At 52.1% G+C, this 24,185-nt stretch overlaps 6 protein-coding genes across 6 annotated transcripts; 3 read left to right on the top strand and 3 right to left on the bottom strand.

Moving 5' to 3' along the window:
- Positions 1-432: 432 nt before the first annotated feature.
- Positions 433-2,571, bottom strand: C7974DRAFT_76879 (GDP-mannose transporter). The gene is made up of 4 exons (XM_046147239.1): positions 1,808-2,571; positions 1,657-1,747; positions 1,230-1,610; positions 433-1,173 (listed from the first exon to the last, which is right to left on the bottom strand). The coding sequence occupies exons 1-4, from the start codon at positions 2,072-2,074 to the stop codon at positions 734-736; spliced, it is 1,179 nt and encodes a 392-aa protein (XP_045991876.1). The 5' UTR covers positions 2,075-2,571; the 3' UTR covers positions 433-733.
- A 4,193-nt stretch (positions 2,572-6,764) lies between these two features.
- On the bottom strand, positions 6,765-7,211 carry C7974DRAFT_322170 (heterokaryon incompatibility protein-domain-containing protein; the record flags this gene model as incomplete). The annotated part of the gene is made up of 1 exon (XM_046138844.1): positions 6,765-7,211. A coding segment is annotated over one exon (447 nt), but the record flags the coding sequence as incomplete, so codon positions are not given.
- Positions 7,212-11,935: 4,724 nt separating this feature from the next.
- C7974DRAFT_76849 (uncharacterized protein) lies at positions 11,936-14,735 on the top strand. The gene has a single exon (XM_046147237.1). The coding sequence runs from the start codon at positions 12,193-12,195 to the stop codon at positions 14,653-14,655; it is 2,463 nt and encodes an 820-aa protein (XP_045991874.1). The 5' UTR covers positions 11,936-12,192; the 3' UTR covers positions 14,656-14,735.
- C7974DRAFT_76850 (uncharacterized protein) lies at positions 14,736-15,524 on the top strand. Its single transcript, XM_046147238.1, has one exon. The coding sequence runs from the start codon at positions 14,816-14,818 to the stop codon at positions 15,428-15,430; it is 615 nt and encodes a 204-aa protein (XP_045991873.1). The 5' UTR covers positions 14,736-14,815; the 3' UTR covers positions 15,431-15,524.
- A 1,776-nt stretch (positions 15,525-17,300) lies between these two features.
- On the top strand, positions 17,301-17,531 carry C7974DRAFT_322232 (uncharacterized protein; the record flags this gene model as incomplete). Its single annotated transcript, XM_046138846.1, has 1 exon — positions 17,301-17,531. A coding segment is annotated over one exon (231 nt), but the record flags the coding sequence as incomplete, so codon positions are not given.
- A 982-nt stretch (positions 17,532-18,513) lies between these two features.
- Positions 18,514-19,770, bottom strand: C7974DRAFT_444874 (uncharacterized protein; the record flags this gene model as incomplete). Its single annotated transcript, XM_046145530.1, has 1 exon — positions 18,514-19,770. Exon 1 carries the CDS (start codon positions 19,591-19,593, stop codon positions 18,514-18,516), a length of 1,080 nt encoding a protein of 359 aa, XP_045991871.1. The 5' UTR covers positions 19,594-19,770.
- Between the last annotated feature and the right edge of the window lie 4,415 nt (positions 19,771-24,185).

Here is a 24,185-nt window from a genome sequence, read left to right as displayed (position 1 = left end):
GTCTCTTTGAGAACGACTCCGCGCGGTTCGTTTGGAGAGCACAGCGACCAGCAAGCTCCGGAACACTCTCACGATCTGGATTCATTTCCACACAATTCTATGCGATTGATAACGAGGGCACAATCTGCTAACACCACCAATTGGCCTGGCCGCTTTCAACATGTGCTAGACCAGCGTGGTAGATATCCAAGATAAAACAGCTATTATTAGCTATCAACAGAATTCTCCGGTCGAGCACCAATCATTTAGATTGCTTCTAGCTAGCCAATGATATAAGAAGGTACAGTACAAAAGCTTGTCCTCCTGCTCTACACGCCGAATAACCATGATTTCCTCTTTACTCTACATCGCTACTGCATAACGCGTTTCTTGAAGGACCAATATAGAAGAGTGTTGAGGCCATTGGACAGCCTTCCAGATAGCCACCCCTCCCTAAACACCATTCTTTTGCAGGTTTGAAGCAGAACCTTGCAGATACGTCTCAGAACCAAGAAAACAAGGATAATGTACCAAAGCCTGGGCGCCTCATTTGCCCAACAGTAACAACCGCAATGAAGGTCTATGCCATAGTTAAAGGAAGTGATTTGATTAAAGGGGATGTGGTCGAACAAAGTAATATACAAGACGACAAATGAAATGGTGGTTCTCCAGCAGATGTCTGTTTCGTTACTTATAAACCCTGCTGAGGACTCCATGCTTCCCCACTACTTCGAGTAGCCTGGCCGGCATTGGCTTATGAGTTGGCTGCATCCTTCTGGCTTTGAGAGCTGGCCGTCATAAGCGGTTGGGAGATGGGGAGGACCTGCTGGGACTGCTCCCTCTGCTTCATCTTGCCATAACCGTAAACAAGGCCGCTGAAGAATCCTAGTAGGATAGCCGAGACACCACCAAACGTGACAGGAGCATCGAAAAAGACGATGCCGCTGATGGCGAGTGGGAGCTTATTAAGATAACCGACGAAAGAGTACGTCGTCGATGAAGTCTTGCGAATGCACCAGGCAGAAGAGTATGAGATGAAGATGGCACCCACGCCAGAATAGAGCATGCTAATCATAAGGTTGTTGCGCGACTCGGCAGGGAAGTTCTTAGCCAGGTTGGCCATAGACCAGTCCTCGGTGACCAGGGAGCAGATAACCAAGATAGGGAAAGAGAGCAAGTTGTTATAGTACATGGCTGGTTGATTGCGGTCAGTTTGAATAGCAGCGCCTGGTAGTTCATCAGTAACTTACTGTCCCATTCCTTGAAGTTAAGGGAGGTGATGAATTTGCGTGTGCCCAGGACATATGAGGCCGTGCAGATGACGTTCAGCCCCATCCACGCATATCCAGCGTTCAAGGTTGAGATGGCGGCGGCAGTGTCCACCGAGGGCTCGGTGCTATTGAGGGCAACCTGAATATCAGCCCACGCAGCAACGATTGAGCTGAGCACCATGGAGCCAAACGACAACAGAAGCAGCGGGGTCACGCTGCCGCCGAACCAAAGGACCTCACCATAGGCGATAACGACGATGGTCAAGTTCTTGAAAATGGTGTATACCGGAACAGATAGAAATTGAAGAGACATGGTACTGGTGTAGACCATGCCGACGAAGAAGAAAGACACGGGGAACCCTGATTCAATGTTAGCACAAGCGTCAGCTGGCCGTCGCAGACATACATTTCTTGGCCTTGCCACTTTTCAAAGCCGCGAGGTAAGGGATCATCCCCATCTGCTTCAATACCAGAATTGCAGCCGTGCAAATAACGGTCTATCGAACAGGTATCAGCTGCGGGGTCTTGATGTGGTGCCAGAGTGTCGCGGCGCATACCTGAATGGCCAGATACAGGAAGTTCAAGTTCCAGGACGAGCCCGAAACGACGTACTTGTTCACGACCGTCATGCTGATCGAGGAGAAGCAGTAGGCCAGAACAGCAGCACCAGGGTTGTTCTCGAGCCGGGACAGAATGCTACCCGTGCCGCTGTCGACACGCGCCCGGTGATGGAGTGCAGGCTTCAGCAGGAAGTTCTCCCGCTCATCAAACTCCTTCTTGCCCGACCCGCTCATCTCTAGATCTTCATTCTTCTTGTTCGACATTGTGGTTTCGTCGTGGGCTCGAAAGGTCCGGGATAAAAGGCTCGATGTTGACTATCCCAGAGATGACGGGGTAAGGAGAAAGGTCCGCTTCGACACTAGGGAGGCTGCGCGGTACGAGAAGGGCGTTCGACTTCGCGAGAAACAGAGCTGACGATCGAGACGGTAGGTCTGTGGCGTAAAGTAAAGACAGCAAGACGCGAGGAAAATAAGACGCGCGATAAGACTGGTAAAGTGGAGGTGTTGGATTGCGACAGACACGTATGCCTGCAAAGGGCTTGCCAAAAGAGGCTTGACAGGTGGCTTTTGCCCCGTGGCTGGAACGAGGGAAGTGGGGCTTGGCGCAAGCTTAAATCAGAAGCCCCATTGTGGTGCATCCCTATCGCCTGGTATCGTCGAATCAACGAGGGGTTACATGGTGATGGGCAGAGAACGCGGGAGAGGTCAGTAATGGCTGCACACGCTTATATACTCTCTAGAAATAACAGGCACGTAATCGTCTAGTTATAAAGAGAGGAAGGAAGCGTTCTAGAAGCAAGCGCCACACCTTCTAGCCCAGTTTTTCCCGTAGCTAAATCGGCTTGGCCGGCTTGGCGGACAGCCGACACAACGCAAACATCAATCTGCGCCGCCGGAAAAACACGACAAACAGCGAGAATTCAATTTTTGGAACTATCCATCACAACAGCCTCAAAAACATCTGCCAGCGGCCGCAATAGTCTCTACAGGCCATCACGCGTCCCCCCGCGTTGGTAGAGTCGCTGTTGCGGCCATGGCAGACACAGACGAACAAAATCTGCGAGCAAGCTACTTAACATGACACATCCACCAAATGCAGCGGCAGCCATCTAGCCACGACACAGCAATGCAAGACGCGACGACGGAGTCCAGAAACCCCTTGAGCACAACAGTCACAACACACATACAACAGTTACTGATGGGCTTCCAGGTCAGCCCATCACCATCCGACAATGTCTGCAACGTGCCGCATCGACGAGCCCTCGGGCTGAACAGCATCACCTCTCGCACGAGTTACCCTCACAGACGTCCGGCATGTTACCATCGGTGCCACAACACACTTACAGATCATCAGACAGCCTCGTCCACTGTCGCCTCCACCCTGTGCCGAAGGAGTGGTGCCCCTTCGACACACCCGACCAGGTCTGAGGAGATTCGCATAGGAGCTCTCCTGCTCAGTAGGCTCGACGGCACGCACGAGCGGAGCATCGCTCTTGTGGAGCCGCGTTACGGCGAAATGCTGCTGCCGCAGCGCCTGGTGGCAGGTCACACCACACAACACAGCCGCATAGGAACCTAGTGGACGGCATCACAACACTGAGGAATATCAGAGCTCGGAGAACACATTGCAGGCCCTGGCGAACGAGGGCAAGCTAGCACACACGACAGCTGAACGCTAGGGGGAGACTGAAGGTATTGCGGTCGCAAAGCATGAGGCAACCGTGCCTCTACGAGCCTTGAAACAACGTTACACACATGAGGCTTCGAGTACGGCATACACACAGGAAGACAATTTGAGGAACACAAACACAGGCAAACACGTCACTTCTAGAGACGAAATGTACATAGTCGTAGATAGAAGCCAGATACGACAGGCCTCTCGGCTGTCTGCCACGCCTGTCAACTAGCTGCCGCGGCTGAAACCGTGTAGGAATCAACCAACCAATTAACCACTCTGCGCCGCCGCACGCTAGAGCTGCACAGCTTTGTAGTTTTGGTATTCGGCCGCGCGTTGGGCCAGGACGTGCGAGCGCGCTAATTACAGTGTGAACCTCGGTAGGCCCCCACTTGGCTAGCACCTCGTTCTCATCGCCTTCCCTCGTTCGGGCGCTCTGAGACTCTAATAATTTCACAATGATGATCAAGTAAGTTGCCGACACCCATATTCATGTTCTTGGCAAGTGCTCGCTGCCGCTCTGACTGATGCTGCGCTCACCACGCTCTTTTCTGCAGAGTGCCCACTGACCCCCACTACCTTCATGCTTCGTACCGCCACGTCGCGACCTAGACTTTGTCAGCCGTGCAACGCTGCTCGAACAGACACGCGAATGACGCTCAGCGCCGACATCACGAGTCGCGCTGGTGGGCCTCGGCGGTGTGGGGTAAGCGGGACGGACGCTAGGGACAGTGCTTCGCTCCTAACGCGTCTTCTGTGCACAGGCCTCAAGGGATATGAATCTCCTTGTGATCCGTGCGCGTCTCTAGCGCTTGCTCCTGCCGATATGCTCACGTGCTAAATCGAAGGATCAGCCTTACTCTCTGTAAGCCTAGCACTTCTATACGGGGCAGCATAATAGTACTAATTAGCGTCTTTAGACGATCACAAGTCCTGTTCATCGGTCTTCAGCACCGCCTGAGCATTCGTCGCGATGTTTGGACCCAAGCAGAAGTATTCGTTCGACACAGCCCTTTTTCGGACGTCTGCGAAGGATGTCACCGGCGCCATAACGCAGTCTTTCTTGAACAACAGTTCCGAACTTTACAATTATGAGATGTATCTTCCTGTTGCTATTCTTAATGTACCAAGGCGGATCCTGGCCTTACAGATATCGATGATAGATACGCTGGGTAGGGCAGACTGGTGAACACGTTCACCTTTACATCAAGAGCCGTTGATAGAATGTTTCCTCTCAATACCTCTACGTAACTCAAACACGGCCGGAGTGCTTGATAGTACAACCTTATATCAGAGTAATGACAACGCTGGCGCAGAATCTTGTGCCGTCCTTGCGATAGCCCCATCCCTCGTCCTCGCATCGACCGCCCCGCAGAGCCTCGACAAGCTCTCGATTAGGCTTACGATCGTCGCAATCTTCCTGCAAGCGCCGCTTTCACATCGCATATTCTGCCATCATGAACTGCGGTCAGCGTCGAGTATACATCATAGAGTCAGGCGCTCTCCGTCGATAATAGCGAATGCGCCAACCGACGAACGCTCCAAATTTGCGAGCTGTATGAACGAATATAACGGCAAGCTCTCACCGGGGTATCGATCGTGATTTCCAAGCGAAAATGCTCTCAGGGTGTCGTGGAAAGGTGATGGGATTCTAGTCAATGAATCAGCGTTCGAAGCCTCCCATTCATGTTCGCCGCTGCACCCACTGCTGCCACTATACTCTTGATACTCTACATACTCACTGTAGGTGAAACCATCGAGTGCAGTACAAAAATGTAGTTTCAGAATAATAATTACTTCGACTCAATATTTGCGCGTCCGTCAGCTCCAATGTCGAGATGTCATTTGACCTTGGTCGAAACGCCGACTCTGCAAGTCCGTCATCTAGTTGTGGATGAACGAGTGGCTCAACCCGCAATGCTCTAAGCCATGGTAAGCTGAAACCCTCAGACAAGTCGCACTAAGTTCTCGGACGTTCCGTAAGAATGTTGATTGCCCAAAAGGTTTGGTCATCTTTGGCATCAGGTTCACTGGCCTGTGGTGTTTAGAGGCGCTGCTATCTGTCTGGTATTCAAACTAAATTGAATGCGACGTTCGTAAATCTACTGTTTGTACATTGGCCGGCAGCCTCGCCATGCATGGTTCCGTGAACATACGCCTCTCCGATAAGCTGGAACCTTCTTTTTGAGGGCCTCGAACGCCAGTCTTGCCGTAATATGAAGAATGTCGTTCCACCAGAGAGGACACATACCATATCGCCAGCCTGTAACAGGGCAGGTCCGATACCTACATAGCCTCTTGAGGTATGAAAAAGCCTCCTGTCAACGCAAGCGAACTGAGCCGCCAAAAGGAAGCAATCAGCGTCGCCAGATATGCCAGAAGACGATCGAGGCAAGTAGCGGTTTGTGACACAGGCTCTGTTGGCCCAGAATGCATCAAAATTGGCTAGATGTTGTCGCACGTTTTCGACCCTCATCCTATACCCATCTTTACCTGCTGTCAAAGTGAAGCAGGCGACTTTGTCTAGGGACTCGCCGGTTGGGTAAGGAAGCTCCAGTAAACAATTGAGACAACACGTTCACCAACGTTGCTTGCAGTTCGTTTGAGTTCTGAGGCTGAGTGACCTTTTGTCCTCTCTTAGCAATACGATCAAACTCGATACCTTCAACATGCAAAAATTGTCCCCAATCCCTGTCCATTGAATCAAAAGAGGGGGGAGGAGTCGGGAGGCGTTATAGATGTTAAGGTTCGATCCAAGCGGTGCCAGAGTGTGAGTGGTGCGGATGTTCCATCTCGGAACCCAGCTCAATGTCCGGATAACAGATTCGTGCTGAACGGCTGAGAGTAGGTCAAGTCTGTGCATCTTCTCGAGTACTTGTTGAGCACATTTTCGGTACACCGACTGCGTGCGTTCTTTGGGTTCCGGCAATTTGTTGGGACCAGTATCCGCGGTTGCGAAACCTGAGAGAGCGTGAATGCGATCTTTCTGGAAAGTACACTGGAGGCACCGGGTGACTTGTAGCATATAGAGCAAGGACTCGTGCTGATGGGAATAGCCACCGATCTTTGACAACTTCCAGAACAGAAACGCGTTATACACATTCGGCATAAAGTGGTACAGCGTCGCTTGATAACATTGTGTTCTTATCCGGGTGGAAGCATAACCGACCGTTCTCCAAGAGATACTCAAGGTTCCCCAGTAGAGGTCAGCAGAGGTTGCCATAGTTATCTCCTGGAAGACCCATAGACGCGAAAACCATGCCCACCTGTAGAATGCAGCTACGGGATCCCACCAGGAGACTTTGGGAGAAGGGACGTTATTTTCGGGCTGAGCAATCCTGCCGATCCGGTCGAATGCTTCTCAGCCTTACCGCCCACATCTTCCCCCAGCCAAACGAGAATGCGCGTCGCCTTGTTGTAGAATTCCCGCATGAGCTTTATCTGACTTGCCTTTTCTTCCATGTCATCCTGGTTTATGCAGATGGCATCGGTCCATATAATTCGCTGGACAACAGTGCCACAGAGGCGTGTACGAGCCTCTCTGAGATTCCGCCTTATACTGAAGTTCTTTCCATCACACTGCAGGTAGCCATCGCTTTGTTTGCACCATGTATAAGACAGTGCTTCATAAGGTGGTGTAGAGTCCAGGGGAACAACTTTGAGGTGATAGGATAATGTCGACGTGCTTTCTCGGCTTGGATGGATCACCAGCAATCTGATAGTCCTTGGGCAAATCAGGCACCTGTATCTACAGCTCGTACAAAGAAAGGTTGCCTTGGAGAGGATGCAAAGAATCCTCGAGGCTTCTTCTCACAACTCAAATTAGGAACAGCTTGATGTGTGGCCTGTGTAGCGTGAGGCTTACGACTTATGTCCTCTCTGTTCTACTTCCCATGGACATCGTCCCTCAGACAATGAGGAAGTGGGTTTGGATTGGGAGCAAATCCTGCTCTCCATGCAGCGTTCGGCTTGCCTCGCTATGTCAGATGTATGCCGGGCGTTGCATGTACACCCACCTCTTCCACTACATTGAGCAGTTGGGTACGCTGAAGGGCTTTCTGTAGCATGATCAAGGTTAATCAGTTCCAACTGTTCAATATCTAAGCGTGGATATAGCCCTCCTAGACATACCTCTTCGGTGAGAGACGGGTGCACGAGACCGTGTCAGGTTGCGTCTCTCGTTGGGGTCGCAAACTACCGTGCACGTGCACCCAACGAGCCAGGTCGGCCAACGAGCCACGCGTTTTGGAGAACATCAAGATCCGTCTCAACTTTGACGCGTCATAACTCCACCACCATGGATCCAATTCAAGAAGCGATTAATTGTTTGGAATCGCGTGAAGCTGGAGATAAATTCTCGTATCGCCAAATTGCAAAACAGTTCGGTGTTGATCGCACGACGCTGTCGCGGAGGCACAAGGGATCACAGCACGCCCGCAGCGTTGAGGCGCGCGAGCGACAGTTACTCAACCCACAACAGGAGCACGAACTTGTATTATACATAGAAAGATGCACAAGGCGAGGCTTGCCACCAACGCGCGAGATGGTACAAAACTTCGCTTCAACAATTACGAAATGGGAGGTTTCCTACAGCTGGGTTACTCGGTTTCTCCATCGCCACGCCGACGAGCTTACTATCAAATGGAGCTCCAGAATCGATCACGAGAGGCACAAAGCTGACTCACCATTCAATTACAAGCTGTACTTTGAATTGCTACACTCGAAGATGCAAGAGCACGGCGTTGACGTTGAGAATACGTACAATATGGACGAGAAGGGCTTCCACGTTGGTGTTGCAAAAGCTGGCAAAAGAATCTTCTCAAAGGCCTCTTGTGGGCCTAAGGTGGCTATAAAAGACGGTAACCGTGAATGGATTACGCTTATAGCTTGCGTATGCGCTTCTGGAGTGTCACTGCCGCCAGCTCTCATTTACCAGGGCGTCTCTGGGATTCAATCGGGTTGGGTCGACGCTATAGAGGTTGGCAAACACGAGGTTTTCTTGTCTCACTCAGAGTCAGGTTGGAGCAACAACGATATAGGATTGGCCTGGCTTGAGCAGGTATTTGAGCGCTTTACGAAGCAGAAAGCGCGACGGAGTTACAGGCTTCTCATCCTTGATGGCCACGGCAGTCACGTTACAACTGACTTTATAGACTTTTGCGACAGCAATCGTATACTCTTGGCCATCTTTCCACCTCACTCAACCCACAGTTTGCAGCCACTTGACGTCGTGCTCTTTGGACCTCTCGCGAAGTACTACACTCAGAACCTTGATCGCCACCTCTACCAATCGCAAGGCATCACAAGGATTACAAAACGCGACTTCTTTGAGAACTTCTGGCCAGCGTGGAGCTCTACAATGCGGCCAGAGCTTATAGAGAAGAGTTTTCAAGCTACAGGCGTGTGGCCGATGGACGGAGACGTTGTACTAAAACGCTTCAACAATCGCACTTCACGACAAGCTACGGCTTCACAACTTGAGCACCATGGTGACGGCGATAGCTGGAGAGAGCTGCAAAAAATCTACGATGCTGCGGTGCCTGATAAGTCGAAAGTTGAAGCCAAACAGCTGGAGGATTCGTTGATCTCTCTACAAGTACAAAACGAGCTACTCCACCACGAGAACCAAGGCCTACAAGAAGCGCTTAACGTAAGAGGAAAGCGCACCAATAACAGCAAGACTATGGACCTTCAACAGCGCGAGGAGTACCATGGTGGTGCAGTCCTCTGGTCTCCAAGAAAGCTCCGCGAAGCTCGCTATCGTGAGCGTGTAAAACAGGATGACGCTGAGCAGCTACAACTCCAAAAAGCTCTCGATAAAGAGGCAAGAGAGGCTTCAAAGTTACTTCAAAAGCACCTTGCTCTTGAAGCAAAGGTGGCTCGACAACGTGCTGCTGAGGAGCGTCGTGAGGCCAAAAAAGCACAGGCTCAAGAGCTCGCTGCTCAACGAGCACTCAAAAAGCAGCAACGCGATGCTGCAACCGCACAAAAAGCTCACGATACACTTAATAAGCGTAAGCGAAAAGCCTCACACAGTGCTACAAAAAATCCACCAAAGCGTCGCCGTGTTGTGGGTGCAGCAAGTCAGGCAGACGCTGCACCCACGGCACCCCAGAAGCCGCCCCAGAAGACGCGCACACGATCAATACAAGCACCTAAAAGATTAGCTGAATAGCTAGAAAGTTTCGCATACATCTATTTATCAATACACCAAGAAATCTCGCGATAATAGCTTTTGTGGGTGGCTCTATAGCCTCATTTTTGAAATCGCAGCTCTATATTGTAGTGGCTCGTTGGCTGACTTGGCTCGTTGGGTGCACGTGCACGGTAGTACCGTGGTACACGCCGTGACGCACGACCCCGCGTGCCGCACGCGATCATCAAAACAACGAATTATCCTCAACACCATAACTCAACAACGCAATGACTTTAGAAGACGCGCTTGGAGATGCACGCGCAGCTAATGCGCGTGGTGAACTTTGCTACCAAAAGATTGCAGATACGCATGGTGTTGATCGTTCAACTTTGTCGCGGCGTCACCGAGGCGTTCAGGGTTCTATGCAACAGAAGGTAGAACAACAAAACCTCACTAACCACGAAGAGCTGGAGCTCGTTGATTACATAGATCAACTCTGTAGAGAGCACCTTCCTCCTACGCGCGATATGATTCAAAACTTTGCCTCTGTTATCTGCGGATTCGACGTTGGAAAGATGTGGGTTACCCGATTCGTCACCAAGCATCACGACGCGCTCACTCCACGATGGACCTCCGCCATGGCCTCTGAACGTCACGCCGCTGATTCTCATAGCAAGTACAGCTTGTACTTTGACATGCTAGAGCTCAAAATAGCCGAGAAGAACATACAGCCAGAGCAAACGTACAATATGGATGAGAAGGGCTTCATGATTGGCAGGATAGGCAGGCAGAAACGAGTGTTCAGCAGGACAAGCTGGGGCAACAAGCGCTTCCGCCAGGCTCTGGAGGACGGCAACAGAGAATGGGTGACGCTTATAGCGTGCGTGAGCGCTTCTAGAGTCGCTCTTCCTCCAGGCCTAATCATGGCGAGTGATAGCGGCAACGTCCAGGACGCATGGGTGCGAGATATCAAGCAATCCAAGCATCGAGTCTTTGTCACGGTCACGCAGAGCGGCTGGAGCAACGACGACGCTGGCCTTGGATGGCTGCAACAGGTCTTTGACGAAGAAACAAAGGCCTCCGCACGTCGAAGGTGGAGGTTACTTATCATTGACGGCCACGGCAGCCATATAAGCCGCTCGTTTCTAACCTACTGTTATCAAAACAAGATACTTGTAGCTATCTTTCCTCCCCACAGTACTCACACGCTCCAGCCAGCCAACGTCGTCCTCTTCAAGCCGCTATCGACAGCATACTCACAGCAATTGACAGAGCGGACTCAGCGCTCTAAGGGCTTGTTGCCAGTGAAGAAAGGTAGCTTCTTCTCATTGTTTTGGCCCGCTTGGCTACAATCATTCACCAAAGACAATATACTCAAAGCCTTTGACACGACAGGCCTTCACCCGCTCAATCGCGACAAAGTACTCAAGCGCTTTCCTGAAGGAGCTGCTGATCAGTCGACTCCTCCGCCGCCTCCATCAGGTATAACAGCACGTAGTTTGATGAGCGAATTAGACTGTTGTGGCGGATAAAAGCTCAGAGGAGGCGCGCGCCCTCCGTCAGAAAGTCCACACACTTGCAGTCAATAATGAGCTACTTCGCAACGAGAACGACGGGCTCAGTGAGTCTCTCGCGATTAAGAAGAAGCAGAATAAGAAGAGCAAAGCACTTAATTTAGTCAAGCCAACGTTAGATGACTGGGGAGGAGCTCGCTGGTGGTCGCCTTGATCGTTCAAGGAAGCCCGCCACAGAGAGCGGATTCTGAAGGAGACTGCGCATGCAGAGGAGCTTGAAAAGGCCTCAGTGAAGGAGCTCAAGGCTGCCAATAAGCTATACAAGGATAAGATCAAAGAACAGAAGCGCGAGGCAGCTGCTGCAGCAAAAGTTGTTCGTGACAGAGAGCGCGCAGAAGAGCGCGCAGCAATCAACGTTCGCAAACTGCAAAGGCAGAAAGATAAAGAAGCTCGCGACGCTCAAAAAGCCTCCCAATTGCCTAACAAAGGCAAGCGCAAGGCTTCAGTTACTCCTAAGACGCCTGCAGCCAAGAAGCGTTGTGTTGTGGCGCCTCGTCGCGGTGCTGTTGCTCCAAGTCCTCCTCCGCCAGCCCGCACCCACACCACCCGCAGCGGCCGCACCGCTACTCAGAACTATTAATACTTTGCTGTACACTGTTTTGCATATCAACACTTTACTCTACCAAAGAATCTCGCAATAATAGCTATTGTACGTGGCTCAATGACCTCATTTCTGAAAAGTGACTGAGGGTGGTTGGGCGGGCGGCACGCGGGGCCGTGCGTCACGGCGTGTACCACGGTACTGGGCTAATGCTTGTTGGAACTTTGATCAAACTTCCCATTCTCCGTCCGTGCTCCCGATAACCTTTGTCAAATTTCCGAAAAATGGCCGTGCACGCGTTCGTCACACTGCCCCTACACTGACAAGAACTCCTTTATATAGCATGACATCGCTCCTCCTGCTACAGCTCATCTCCTGTTGTCCTGTGTTGCGAGTCCCGTATCCTTTGCTCGCTCGCCGTGTTGCCGTGTTGCCGTGTTGCTATTCCCCGTCATCATGAACCGTGACTCCACACCAACCATTCTGGCGCGCTGCGATCTATACGTGGACGGCGAGAGTCAAGCACTGATATGTCGCAAGTGCAAATACGCACTTGCCACAGCAAGTTCGCAGGTCACCACCCACCTAGACAGGAAGCACGGCGTTCCTAAGGAGCTGCGCAAGGGGCTCACGCAGTATCTTCGTCAGCACCCGTGTGCGTTCAAAGACCCAAGCAGTATCTCTCTCCGCCCGCACGCATCAACACCGCATCCTGAGCTCAACGTTCATGAAGGCTTCGCTTGCCGCCAGTGCGAGTTCTATACCATCAGTCTCAAACAATTGACTAGCCATCTCAGCAAGCTCCATCTGCGCGAACGGGCTTCCAAACCGAGGACCGACGGCTTGTACGACGATGTGTTCCTCCAGACATGGGGGGACGGCCCGACGCGCAAATACTGGACAGTATCAACGAACGGAAGCACGCTACGTCAGCTAAGCCTATCATGTGCTGACGAACATCTCAAACTGGTGCGAGAGCGCGAGCAGGCTCGACGTGAGGAGCAACAGCGCACCGCGCTGACTTATATGGGAACTCAGACGCTGCAGAACACGGGCCCCTGGATGGAGCGCACTCGCTGGCCCATCACGTACCAGGGCGTTCGCCGCGATGTGTTGCTGGGCCTTGCTGAGTTGCCCGTAGTGCACGATGGTGTCGACCGGACCATCGGACAATCAGAGCATGATTCGAACATCATAAGCCCCGCTGGAGATGAGCAGAAGATATGGCATTTAACACAAGCTGTCCAGATCGTGCTTGATAGATGTGAAGAGACCATGCGCCGCACCGGCCGTCCGCTCTTGTGCTGGCTGATCACCACGAGCCCATCGCCCTGCTTTCCGAAGCCCTTTAAGTTTCTTGCTCGAGAGCAAACTAGAAAGTATTATCGCCGGTGGCTGAAGTGCTTTCTTGCATTCGTATTCCGCGCATGGCGCATGGAGTCGAGCAAGCGCTCGATGCTACCTGGCCTCCAATTCAGTCGGAAGCAATTGACTCGCTTGCGCTCGATATGGGATCATCGTCTATGGGACCATTGTATTGGGCTAGACCTCTGGTCGGACCTTGCAGGTGATCAACAGAGAAGGAGCAGCGACAGGAGTGCGACTGACGACAGCCAGCGTGGAAGCGAAGCAAATGAAAAGACTGACGATGGAGAGGCTGACGAAGAAGCTACAACCGAACAGGACGAGACAGATCAAGACGAGGAGCAGGACGTCGGATCGGACGTGGCAGATATATCAGGAGAGGATGAGGATGCTTTGCAAAGCGACAGCAGTACCGCCTCGTCCTTACGGGAGCCTGTCTTGAGCGACAAAGCTAGTGCGATACATGCTGCAGCTGCCGAGCTGCTAGAGCTCCTTTTCGAATTGTGCATTACATTCATGACGGAAGAGTTCAAAGACGGGCAACCAAGCCCAAGTACGCTCGTGTTCTACAGTGGCATCCTCGCGCTGCAAGGCGCTGGCGAAACATTTCGGACAGCAAAATCATTTACTCCTATCCTGTCGCAGCTTATTTACGTCCAGCGACTGCTCTTCTTGGAGTACGCTTTGCCCTACAGGGCGTACCCACACATAGGCTTAGAACAACGGCCAAGATACGGGCAGCTGGAGCAATTGAACGTCGTGCGACTCAAGTACATGGTAGAAGGTGCCATGCATCCTCTCGCAGAGTTCCAGAGTCTTCGAGACTTTGGTCGAGTGATTGGGCGCACAGATGCTCCATCGTTTCTCTTCCGTTGGAGCGATGATGGCCAGACTATCTCACATGGCACCAAACAGGTCACTATGGACAGTTTCCGCCGCTTCAGCGAGGTCTTCGTGGATGAAGCGGAGGACCTCTGCCGAGAGCTGATGTTCGGAGTTCTTCCGCCCGTAGATCTTAGTCAGGTGAAGGATGAGATTGGCAACACCAGCCAGGGGTTCTCATTTGTTCATCATCCTGACAATCATCTGTCGGAGGCCTATCTGGAGCTGTCTACCCGGACTTGCACCACTCGCCGGAACGGGCTGTTAAGGGAAGGCCGCTGGAATTGGAAAGCGATCTTCCTCTATCTTAAAAAGATGGAGGCTTTTCAGGAGGCAGTGGCGGGGATGTGCTACACGAGTGGGGGGCAGTTCCCCCGAGTCTCTGAACTCTTCGGCCTAGAATGCGAGAACGGACCAACGAGCGCTAGAGGCTTTTATATGTACAACGGCCATGTTTTCTACCTCACCCGACACCACAAAGCGAAAAGATCGACCAATCGTGAGTCCTACGTTGCCCGCTACCTACCGGCACGGGCGAGTCGAGTTGTTTATTATCATCTCGTTTATATCTGGCCCTTTGTCAGGATGTTGCGACGAGAGAGACGGGACGACCTGTCAAAGCACAGCAGCACGCTTCTGTTCTGCTCTGATCAGGCCCCGGATCGACCCTAGGAATCCCGCAAGCTTACAGCAGTCCTCCAAAGAGCCAGCTCGCAGGTGTGGGGATGGGTCGTCAACGCTCAATTATGCAGGCAGCTGGCCATCGCGATCACGGAAAAGCATGTGAAGTAAGTGCATCAGCGGTTCAACAGGTACGACGACAAAAGCTCGAATGCAGACATCAACGTTGCATATGCGTGGCAAAGCGGCCACCGGCCTTTGCAGCGGGCAAATACTTACGGTCTGGACGGCGCATTCCCAACACACTTGCAGCCATCGCTGTTGCGTATATATGAGTGGGTCTCCATCCGATGACATGAGTTTTTGCAACAGCCGACCAAAGGCTTCAGCTCGGATGTCTCAACTGGCGAACATGGGCTCCAGCAACAGTCCTCACCAGCAACACTTCAACACAGTCCTGCACAAGCCAGCTTTGCAGATGGGATCACACCTACTTTCCTGCCGACAGATCCCGAAACATCCTCGACCAAAAAGCGCAAGCGATGTACGGGGAACAATACGGGGAACAATGCGACCAAGCCATTGGAGGCTACATACTCGAACGATGGAAAACGCCAGAAATATCGTAGCACCGGAAGAACGCATTCTCTCAAAGTGGCACCACATTCGCCAGCTATCCGACCATCGGACGAGGATAGCAGTCCTGCCAAGGACGACCTACCCGCAACATCGGTTGTACAAAGTCCCACACGTTCCCCACAGCGAAGGCACTCTAGCACAGCTGCATTACCTCCAGAGCGCCAGAAGGGTGTTCAAGGTCTCCTAGACGCACAGGCGAAGAGAAAAAGAATAGCTTGTGACGATAGGCGATAACGCCTCATTCCTCAAGCAAAAGAACCTCGGACAGGAAACTGTGGCCATCCATCAGACGCAATTAGCCATAGCGTTCCGCATCAGGCTGCCAGCAGAGATGGCGAACGCGGCCTGTTATATTTACTCTCCGAAAGCGCACGTATGAGGGAAGAACGCGTTTCTGCCCCCATCGATTTGAAGACCTTGAAAAGCCAGATCAGAATCTGGAGCGAGCGTTGTTCGTTGTGCCATATCCGCGGGTACTGGTGCTCAGGGCACCACATGATCGCACAGTGTCGAGTACCGGGTGCCGACCAGGTTCGGCAGACGAGAAACGACCTGCAGAGGAACATGATGAGCTTTCGGGATAGTGGAGGGAGCTTTTGCTCTGGACAATGCGAAATGTCCATAAACCTTTCCCTTCCCGCGTCCGATCCAAGTCTCATGCCAGAGTGTGCCTGCGAATCCGCTGTTCTGGACGGTCTATCCGCAATGATGGGAGATCCTAGTCGTAATCGGCTGAACGATATCACCGAATTGAAAAAGCGGGCTCCAGGCGATCAGGTGAAGGATGTACACAACTGGCTGTGCTCTACAGAAGAAGTCGGGGGCGATAAGTCCGCTACGGCTACAAGGGTCTTTGGGCAGCTCTCTACGGTGGCGCGCCGTACGAGCACCCCTGAGCCAATTGACCGTTCCGTCAACACAAAACTTGTACGCGATCATCTCGCCCAGCGAGACAAAGCGGATAAGCAACTGTGGGCTGGGGGCAAGCACCCTCAAATACTGCATCGACTGCGGGGTCAATTGGAGTTTTGGAGTGGGGTCCCTTGCTCGCTATGCTTGACGTATGAGTGGCGCGAGTCAGTATACGATCACGAACTAAGAAATTGTAGGCTTCGAGAAGAGTCTGCGTCGACTCGAAAGATGTTGCGCTTCCTTTGCACTGTAGAGCAGCCGAAGTGGAGGGGAAGCGGTCAATGCGCTTCCTGTAGGTACCCACAACAGATATGCAGGGGAGCATATGATGACGGATCTGAGCTTGAAGAGGATTGTAGCTGCATCATGGCAATAAAGAAGGGCATAGCGGTACTTTTGACAGTACATAACGGGGTGTTAAGAGAAATAATCTCTCCACAGCTGGTAATAGCTGAGACGCACCGAGAGAGGGTAGATACCCGTGCATGGCTCGAACAGGAAGTTGAATTCTGGGGAATAAGAATGAACAAGCTACTAACAATATTTCACAATCTTGCTGATGGATACGACGGCTTAACAGGGAAGAGCAACGTGAGAGCGGTTCCAGAGCCGTAAGTACCATGAAAAACCCATGAGGTTGATAGATTCAGATAATATCAAACAGACGCGAACCTTGATCATGCAGCAATACGAACAGCGAATGCAGCGTTGAATCCAGCAAGAACGAAGCCACCAAAACTTCAGCGGGAGGTGTTGAGAATCGATGGTTTGAGCACTTGGCCGAGTACCAGGTTGCGGTGTGTAGAGAGTGCCGATACGCAGTATGACCAGATCAGATCAAGGGCCACTTGCAGGAACAACACAAGAAGTCATTGAAGAGCGCGCGAGCTGTCGGTAATGCCGTCCGCCAGTGGCAAAACTTGCCGCAGTACCCCAGTAAGTTGAAGATTCCAAGGAACGGCATTGACCCAATACCCCAGCTGCCAGTGTACGACGACGGTTTGCTGTGTCGACTCGGACGAGCGAGATGCCAGTACATCGCGCGGAGCAGGGAACCGCATTGGGTTCACGAGTGGTCAGCCGGCAAGAAGCGCAGACGCCGCAGCTGGACCCGGGCAGAGGCTTTACAGGCTCAGCTGCTAAACGGCTGCAAGCGTGTACAACGCCGAAGACTGTTCAGCAGCCGGCACGGCTCACAGTACTTCGAGGTCAGGGTCACGTTAGACAGCGGTCCGCAGCTTGTCCCGACTAAAGGCGAGGCCGCGCAGGCGCGTGTGGGCGAGGAGATGGCTAAGGCGTTGGCCGACGTGCAGAGCAGGTCTACGACGACCATTAAAGACGGTAAGAAAGACGAAGCCAAAAACTGCACAGTTTAAAAAACTGCAGGAAATGCGTTCTTCCTTCAAAGATACGTGATATATGGCCGATCGAAATGTTTAGGCTACTGCGTAGCCTTCCGATTACAGCTCATGTCTAGGGCTCTATCCTTTTGAAGTTCCTACGTGTAGCTCGCAGTAATTTATCCATATCAAGACCCTGCAATAGATATAGTGTACTCAAGGGTTGACGTCGCAGATACCTCAACCTGGAAATGGACCTCACAATATATCTGATTTGCTCCTTTTCGAAACGACCTGAACTTTTGTTCAGGTACACTACTCAGATCAACAGTAAGCTCGGCGACTTCGTAAACATCCTGGCTTTATCTGCAATTTAACTCTAACAATAGCAAGGTATAGCCTACACTGTTCTAACAGGACGAAAGTTTGTCAGCATCGGTGGCACAAAGCAATACTTCCACAATTTTGTTCTCATGGGGCCAGAAGGAGGCGCGCATAGGTAGCTTGCGTGAGGCAATCCAGATGTTGACAAGTCTTGTCCCTTTTATATCAACTAGATAGTGCTACTGCTACTCGCTTCAGAAAGCGTGTTCAAGTTAACCCAAATGAGCGCTATAGCAACGTTGAGGCGATTAAGGCTGCTATAGATCGGGCAGCAGCATTACAAGCTGAGCAGGCATCACGACAAGGAGAAGATGAAGCTAAAAAGGCAGCTGCAGTAGCAGCAGCACTCACGCTTCAGTCTATGTGTACAGAGTGGCAATTGTAATTCTTTTTGTTGAAAGATACTACTCCGAATAGTGAGGTTCGATTTGTGCTGGGGTGGCCGAACTCTATGGGGCCGAGCTTAGTTTTTCCGCCGCTTAGGGACAGACCTTACTCCGAATTGAGCACGAATGAGGCCCGTATCGTGGCGGTCGCGTGGAGGTAGGTCTCCTGCTCCTCTTACTGCTTGTCTTTTGTTCTACATCTTTTCGAGCCAGGCTTCCTCACTATCTACCATTCTCTCTACATCTACTCAACCATCTTTCCTCCTGTAGTAGAGCAAGGACACCTGCTCATCTTCACATCCCTGTTGGGCTTCTGCGAGCGTTGACTCTGTGATGTCTTCATCGCTGCATTTCCACCACGTATCGCCCTCAGATTGCACATAGGCTACCGCATGCTCGTGCTCTCTTCCCTCAAGCTTCACAACAGAGTCGAGCATATAATTCATAGATGCGTCCTTCCCCATAGGAATCGTAATATGTCCGTCAAGCATGATATTTGAGAAGAGAAACTTGTATTCCGCTTCTTTGCCATCCCTCTTAAGTCGCTCATAAGTCTTGATCTCGATACACAGTATTCTAGGTGCTAGCCTTAGGCCGTTCCAGGTACGGGACTGCTTCGTAACCTTCCTGCAGGATTTGCACTGCTCTTTGGTGCTTTCTATACTTCTTTGACGCGCTTCCACTAGCTTTTGGATGCTTGTGGGTGGTGCTGCGCGTATTGGTAACCCTTTTCCTTTGGGGTCAAGCCGTAATCCCCAGTCCGTTGCACTTTTGTCCTGTTTTACTCCAGTCCGGAAGCACTCTCTGCAGGTGCAGACAAACAAGCTGTCGACTTTGAACATGCTATCAACCACATCGTGCGAAGCTGTTTCAGACTGTCCTTTGAACCTAACACCTTTACATAGGCCGTCAAGAGCAAATCGAAACCAACAAAACGGATACGCACCCCCACCAGATACAAATTGCCTTCCCCTCTTTCTTCCTTTGGCGGCCAGAGAAGCCTGGAAATAATAAGGATAAACAAGGACTGTTTGATTGTTCTGCATCTCTCGTATCACATGGAGGCAGTCTTTAGCCGGGTTGATTCGACCTAAGGCTCTTCCTAGTCGTTTCTCTACTGCAGTTGGATCTGTGATGTCTACCTCTGCATACCATGTATCAGCTCTTTCGTGTCCGGCTTCCCTAAGCTGAGACTGTAGGCTGTGCAGACAGATAAGCCTTGCCAGACATTGTAGGACAGCGTTCGAGTAACAAACCCCCCTCTGGTTCGCTAGACCGCACGGACGGAAGCTCATGGCATTGGATCCAGCCACACTAGCAGAAGCCATCTTGCCGATTATAAACTGTACGGACAATAACGGCTATGAGCCTCTCGCAGTGTCAGACACCCTCTTTTAGTATGTCAACAGTATGACTTATCATGCCGATACTCATGCTGACACTCATGCCGATACTCATGTTGATAACGTAAGCATAAATGTAAGTACCTGACGCTTACGGCCTTCTATACGAAGCATTAGAGGCGTTTCCACAGATCTCTGTAAGCTCGGAACGTTCCTTTCTGACGCAGATACCCCGTGAGTCCTTTTCAAAGTTCCTTGGAAACGCCGTGCTTCTTGTCAAGGTATGTATACATCCTTGCCTACAATCTTGACACACAAAGGCCAATATTAACCCTAGTAGTACAATAGCTCGACACAGCAGTCTTTAAAAAAAAAAGGCGCACTGTTCTTTCAATTGGATAACCATCTGATTCGATGACACAGACGATTGGCTGCAAAACCAAAAACACATGTAACACAATGCAAGCCCGATATCCGAATGCTGCTGCAACTGGAGCCGTCGACGGAAAGCGCACTTTATTGAGATTCTGTAAAGACTAGTGCTGTTAGGCTCCACGTTCATTGGATTCAGCGCACTACACTGGTACTAGATAGAAACACGCTGTATCAGGTTTGCAGATGTGATCTAGACATTCGCTAGGATAGGCCTGAAGAGCTTGAAAAAACAATTGTACTTACAACAGAGGTGTCATGTCTCTTAGGCACCCCACGTCGGTGGCATGTCAGGCGATTCATCGCGTCTGCATATGCGTCTCCACTACTCCCTCAGAGAATAGTCCGCTATGGAATACCAAAAGTGTGTAAAACCAAGGGTGTGGAATGCCAGTCCGAAGCAGACAAGTAAGCATAAGAACGAATGGCGAGGCGTTGACAGAGAATTATGATTGCATGATTTCGCCAGACATCGAATTTTCGCCTACAACGCTTATGCTTACGCTTGCGCGTGGTGTATCTTCAGCCTGCTGCTGAAATCAACGCCGTGTCTGTGCTCAGAATCGTGGCTGTCAACGTTGGGACTGGCTGGCTAGAGCACTTTGCTGACCGCAATCTAATGCATCTTGCGCATCAGACCCGGCTGCCCAATCAAGGCGAGGAGAAGCTGCGGCGGGCAGCGAAGCTAACGGAGCTGCTGGTGGAGAGAAGCGTCAAGGGGCTGTCAACGCTTGCGCGAGAGACGAGGCGGTGGCTGAGGAGCGCGAAGCGATAGGAGATTGATCAGCGGCCCATAGCTCGATTGCAGAACCCAGAGAGTTAGGCCTGCTACGCTGGCTACATGGTCAAATTCGTCTGCTACGCTCTGCGCTTCGTGGCTGACGCAGAGGTGAGGATGGCGGCGCAGGAAGGCGGCAACGAGGGCAGCGACGAAGATGATGAGGGCGATGAGGATGGCTTGGAAGAAGAGGGAGAGGAAGAGGAAGAGGAAGAGGAAGGGGACGACGATAACTTCTCTAATGCTGACGGCAGCCGACCAGCGAACGTCCCCAGTAGCAGCCGAAGAGAGAAGGACTTGATGAAAGACGCGCGAGAGCTGTTCCGCTGGACAGTTGAGCAAAAGGAGCTTGTAGTAACACTGTGGGAGATGTTGGACCGCGATGCTGACGCCGATGATGAAGTGCAGCGCAGCGCCCAGCGCGACGCTCAGCTTGAAGTGCTGCTGAACTTGCTTACATCATTCTTCTTCACGATAACGGGTGACAAGCCGTTCAGCAGCAGACTTATTCACTTTCTTGCTGTACTGGGCATTGACAGCAACACGAACCGCTTACGCACGGCGAAGAACTACTCATACATGCTAGCAGGCGTAGTCTACTATATGCGCGTGCTTAGCGTGGAGAAGCTGCTCCCGTCTGCGTGCTGTGACAAGTAGACTGATGAGGACCGCGAGCGCTTCTTAGAGCACAGAGAGAAGTATCTGGCCGACGGCTCGTACAGCCCGATGAGCGAGGTACTTAGCTTCCTGGCTTACGGCAAGTACATTGCGCTAGCAGCTGGTAACTCAGGCAACGCGTACTAGTCAAAGGACAAGAAGATCTTCTACTTGCACGGCCGTCGGATCTACATCAGCCGCTTCTGCAAGATGGCGCAGGACATAGTGTCTAAGGCAGAGCAAATACTGTAGGAGGAGCTGTTCTAGGTGACGAGGGCGGAAGAGTGGTTTGCCGTCAAGTTGGACACGCTCGTCGACGACGTCACGTTTGAGCGGCGGGGCGTGTCTTTTGTGTAGCACCGTGACAACAGTCTCAAGGATAAGCTAGAGTGGATGCTGACGCAGGCTGAGTAGACAGAGCAGGGCCGCAGACTGCAGTCAAGCAACGGGTAGTGGAACCTAAAGTAGGTCAAGTGATACTTGCGTTGTGTGGACCGCTTCTTGATGCTGCTAATAGTCTGCGTGCACATGACGTCCGGACAGCCAGGCAGAGGGTTAGAGATCACGACGATGCGACACCGCAACAGGCTGCTGCAGGACCGCAACATCTTCATTATAGACGGGCAGGTAATGACGGTCGTCCGTTATTACAAGTCGCAGTCGCAGTGGGACAAGCCGAAGGTGGTGCCGCGCTTCTTGCCGCCGCGGCTAGGGCAGGTAATAGTGCTGTATTTGGCGTACTTGAAGCCGTTCTGTGAGTATCTCACTATGTAGGTGCTCGGCGGTAGCTTCAGTAACTACGTATGGGCGGACGAGCAGGGTCCGTAGGGGACCAATCAACTGACGCGAGCGCTGAGGCGAGAGACTGGCAAGAGGCTTGGAGTGCCGCTGCACACGCTCGACTACCGGCACGCGGCTGTCGGCATTAGTCGAGTTGTCGTAGGCGAGCGGTTCAGCAAGGGCTATCAAGACGAGGTTGGCGAGGTGGACGAGGCTGAGGTAGACGAGGACGGGGAGGACGTGATGGAGCTGCAGAACGCAAGGACGACGGTGATGGGGGTAGGCAACTACAGCGTGCCGATCAACATTGTCAAGTATCTTAGCGTGCGCTCGATCGAAGCGTTCCGGCCGCTCAGCGTGATGTGGCACTGCTTCTTGGGGCTGGATGGGAAGCAGACAGCGTCGAAGGGGACTCGGACAGGCAACATCAATCCGGTCAGAAGCGCGAAGAAACGGGGGCGCAGTAGCGATAACAGCAATGGCGATGATGACAACGCCGACGACAGTCAGGGCAGGGAAGCCGTGTCGATGCAGAGAGACAAGAAAGAGAAGGCAGTCCGCAAGGCAATGCAGCAGGAGCTTGGTCAGCAGGACGTTGGGTTTCGATCCGCAGAGCAGGAGCTGGCGCTGCACGCAGTGATTAATGGATAGACGCCGCTTATCGTCGTGCTGCCGACTGGTGGAGGCAAGAGCTTGCTGTTCAGCGTGCCGGCTTGCATAGATGACGCTGGCGTGACGGTAGTTGTAGTGCCGTACCGAGCGCTCATTGAGGATCTAGTAGACCGGATGCAGAAGTGCAGCATCGACTATAGGGAGTGGAAGCACGGCGAGAGCAGCCCAGCCACAGTTGTTATAGTCAGCGCAGATGCCGCAGGCAACACTACGAGTAACGGCAACTTCTTAGGGTACGTAAACATGCTCAGCGGCAAGGGCTTGCTGCGGTGGGTGGTGGTGGACGAGTGTCATCTCGTCATCACGTCGAGTGACTGGCGGCCGAAGCTGGCGCTGCTGAAGAATCTACGGCTGCTGCCGTGTCTAATCGTGCTGCTGACAGCAACGCTCCCGCTGGTAAGAGAGGGCGAGCTGGCAATGAGCATGCTGCTCCCGTGCGCAACATACATCTGGGCGAGCACCGTCTAACCGAACACGCAGTACTACGTGTTGTGGTACGAGCGTGGTAAGGCGCAGGAGACGGCGCTGGCGATGTGCCGAAGACAGCAGCAGCTACTGCTCAACAGGGGAGAGAAGGGCGTGGTGTACTGCCGCAGCAAGTTGCAGTGCGAAGAGCTGGCGGAGGCGCTTAGGTGCGCGTGCTAATATAGTAGATATTAGATTTATAGACATATAAGTTAAAAATCTATCCCAGGGCCCTACTTGGGATCAGCCCTATCCCAGGGCCCTACTTGGGATCAGCCCTTAAGACCTATGATTAGTTCAACTCAGTTCGGAAAATCAACTCAACATGGTTCTTGTGCTTTGTCAGGCTAGCTCGCATTGCCTTACCGCCTTGCTCGCCTCATCAAAATTCTGCCGGTTCCCGCCAAACATCACGTGAATTCGCGCTGTTCCTGACCTTGATGCTGACTGTCACCAGCTGCACAGCTGACATGGATGCTGATGGTCATCGTTCTCCGCGGAAGATCAGTCAGAGTGCTGACAGGGATGCTGGCTGTCAGCACTCTCCCGTCGCTACGCTGCGTCTTGTTTCTTATCCTGGTTGTAGTTGATCCCGTCGATATGACTGTGCCACTTCATCTTGGTAATGACTCAAAGCCTACGCGTTCCGGCGGTTCTATTGGCGGTTCAGGCCAGATTCCGATCCGTTTCCATATCCTCTAAGCCGGCAAACACTATCTTTGACTAGGCACTTACTGCCAGCTATGTGGAACGTAGACGTAACATCTGACATCGACGTGCCAACGAATGCGTC

This window comes from Boeremia exigua, assembly GCF_020726555.1.
Source record: "Boeremia exigua strain MPI-SDFR-AT-0100 chromosome Unknown C7974scaffold_14, whole genome shotgun sequence".
Taxonomy (NCBI): Eukaryota; Fungi; Ascomycota; class Dothideomycetes; order Pleosporales; family Didymellaceae; genus Boeremia; species Boeremia exigua.
The sequence above is the reverse complement of the archived record's forward strand: the minus strand, read 5'-3'. Positions and strand labels throughout refer to the sequence as shown.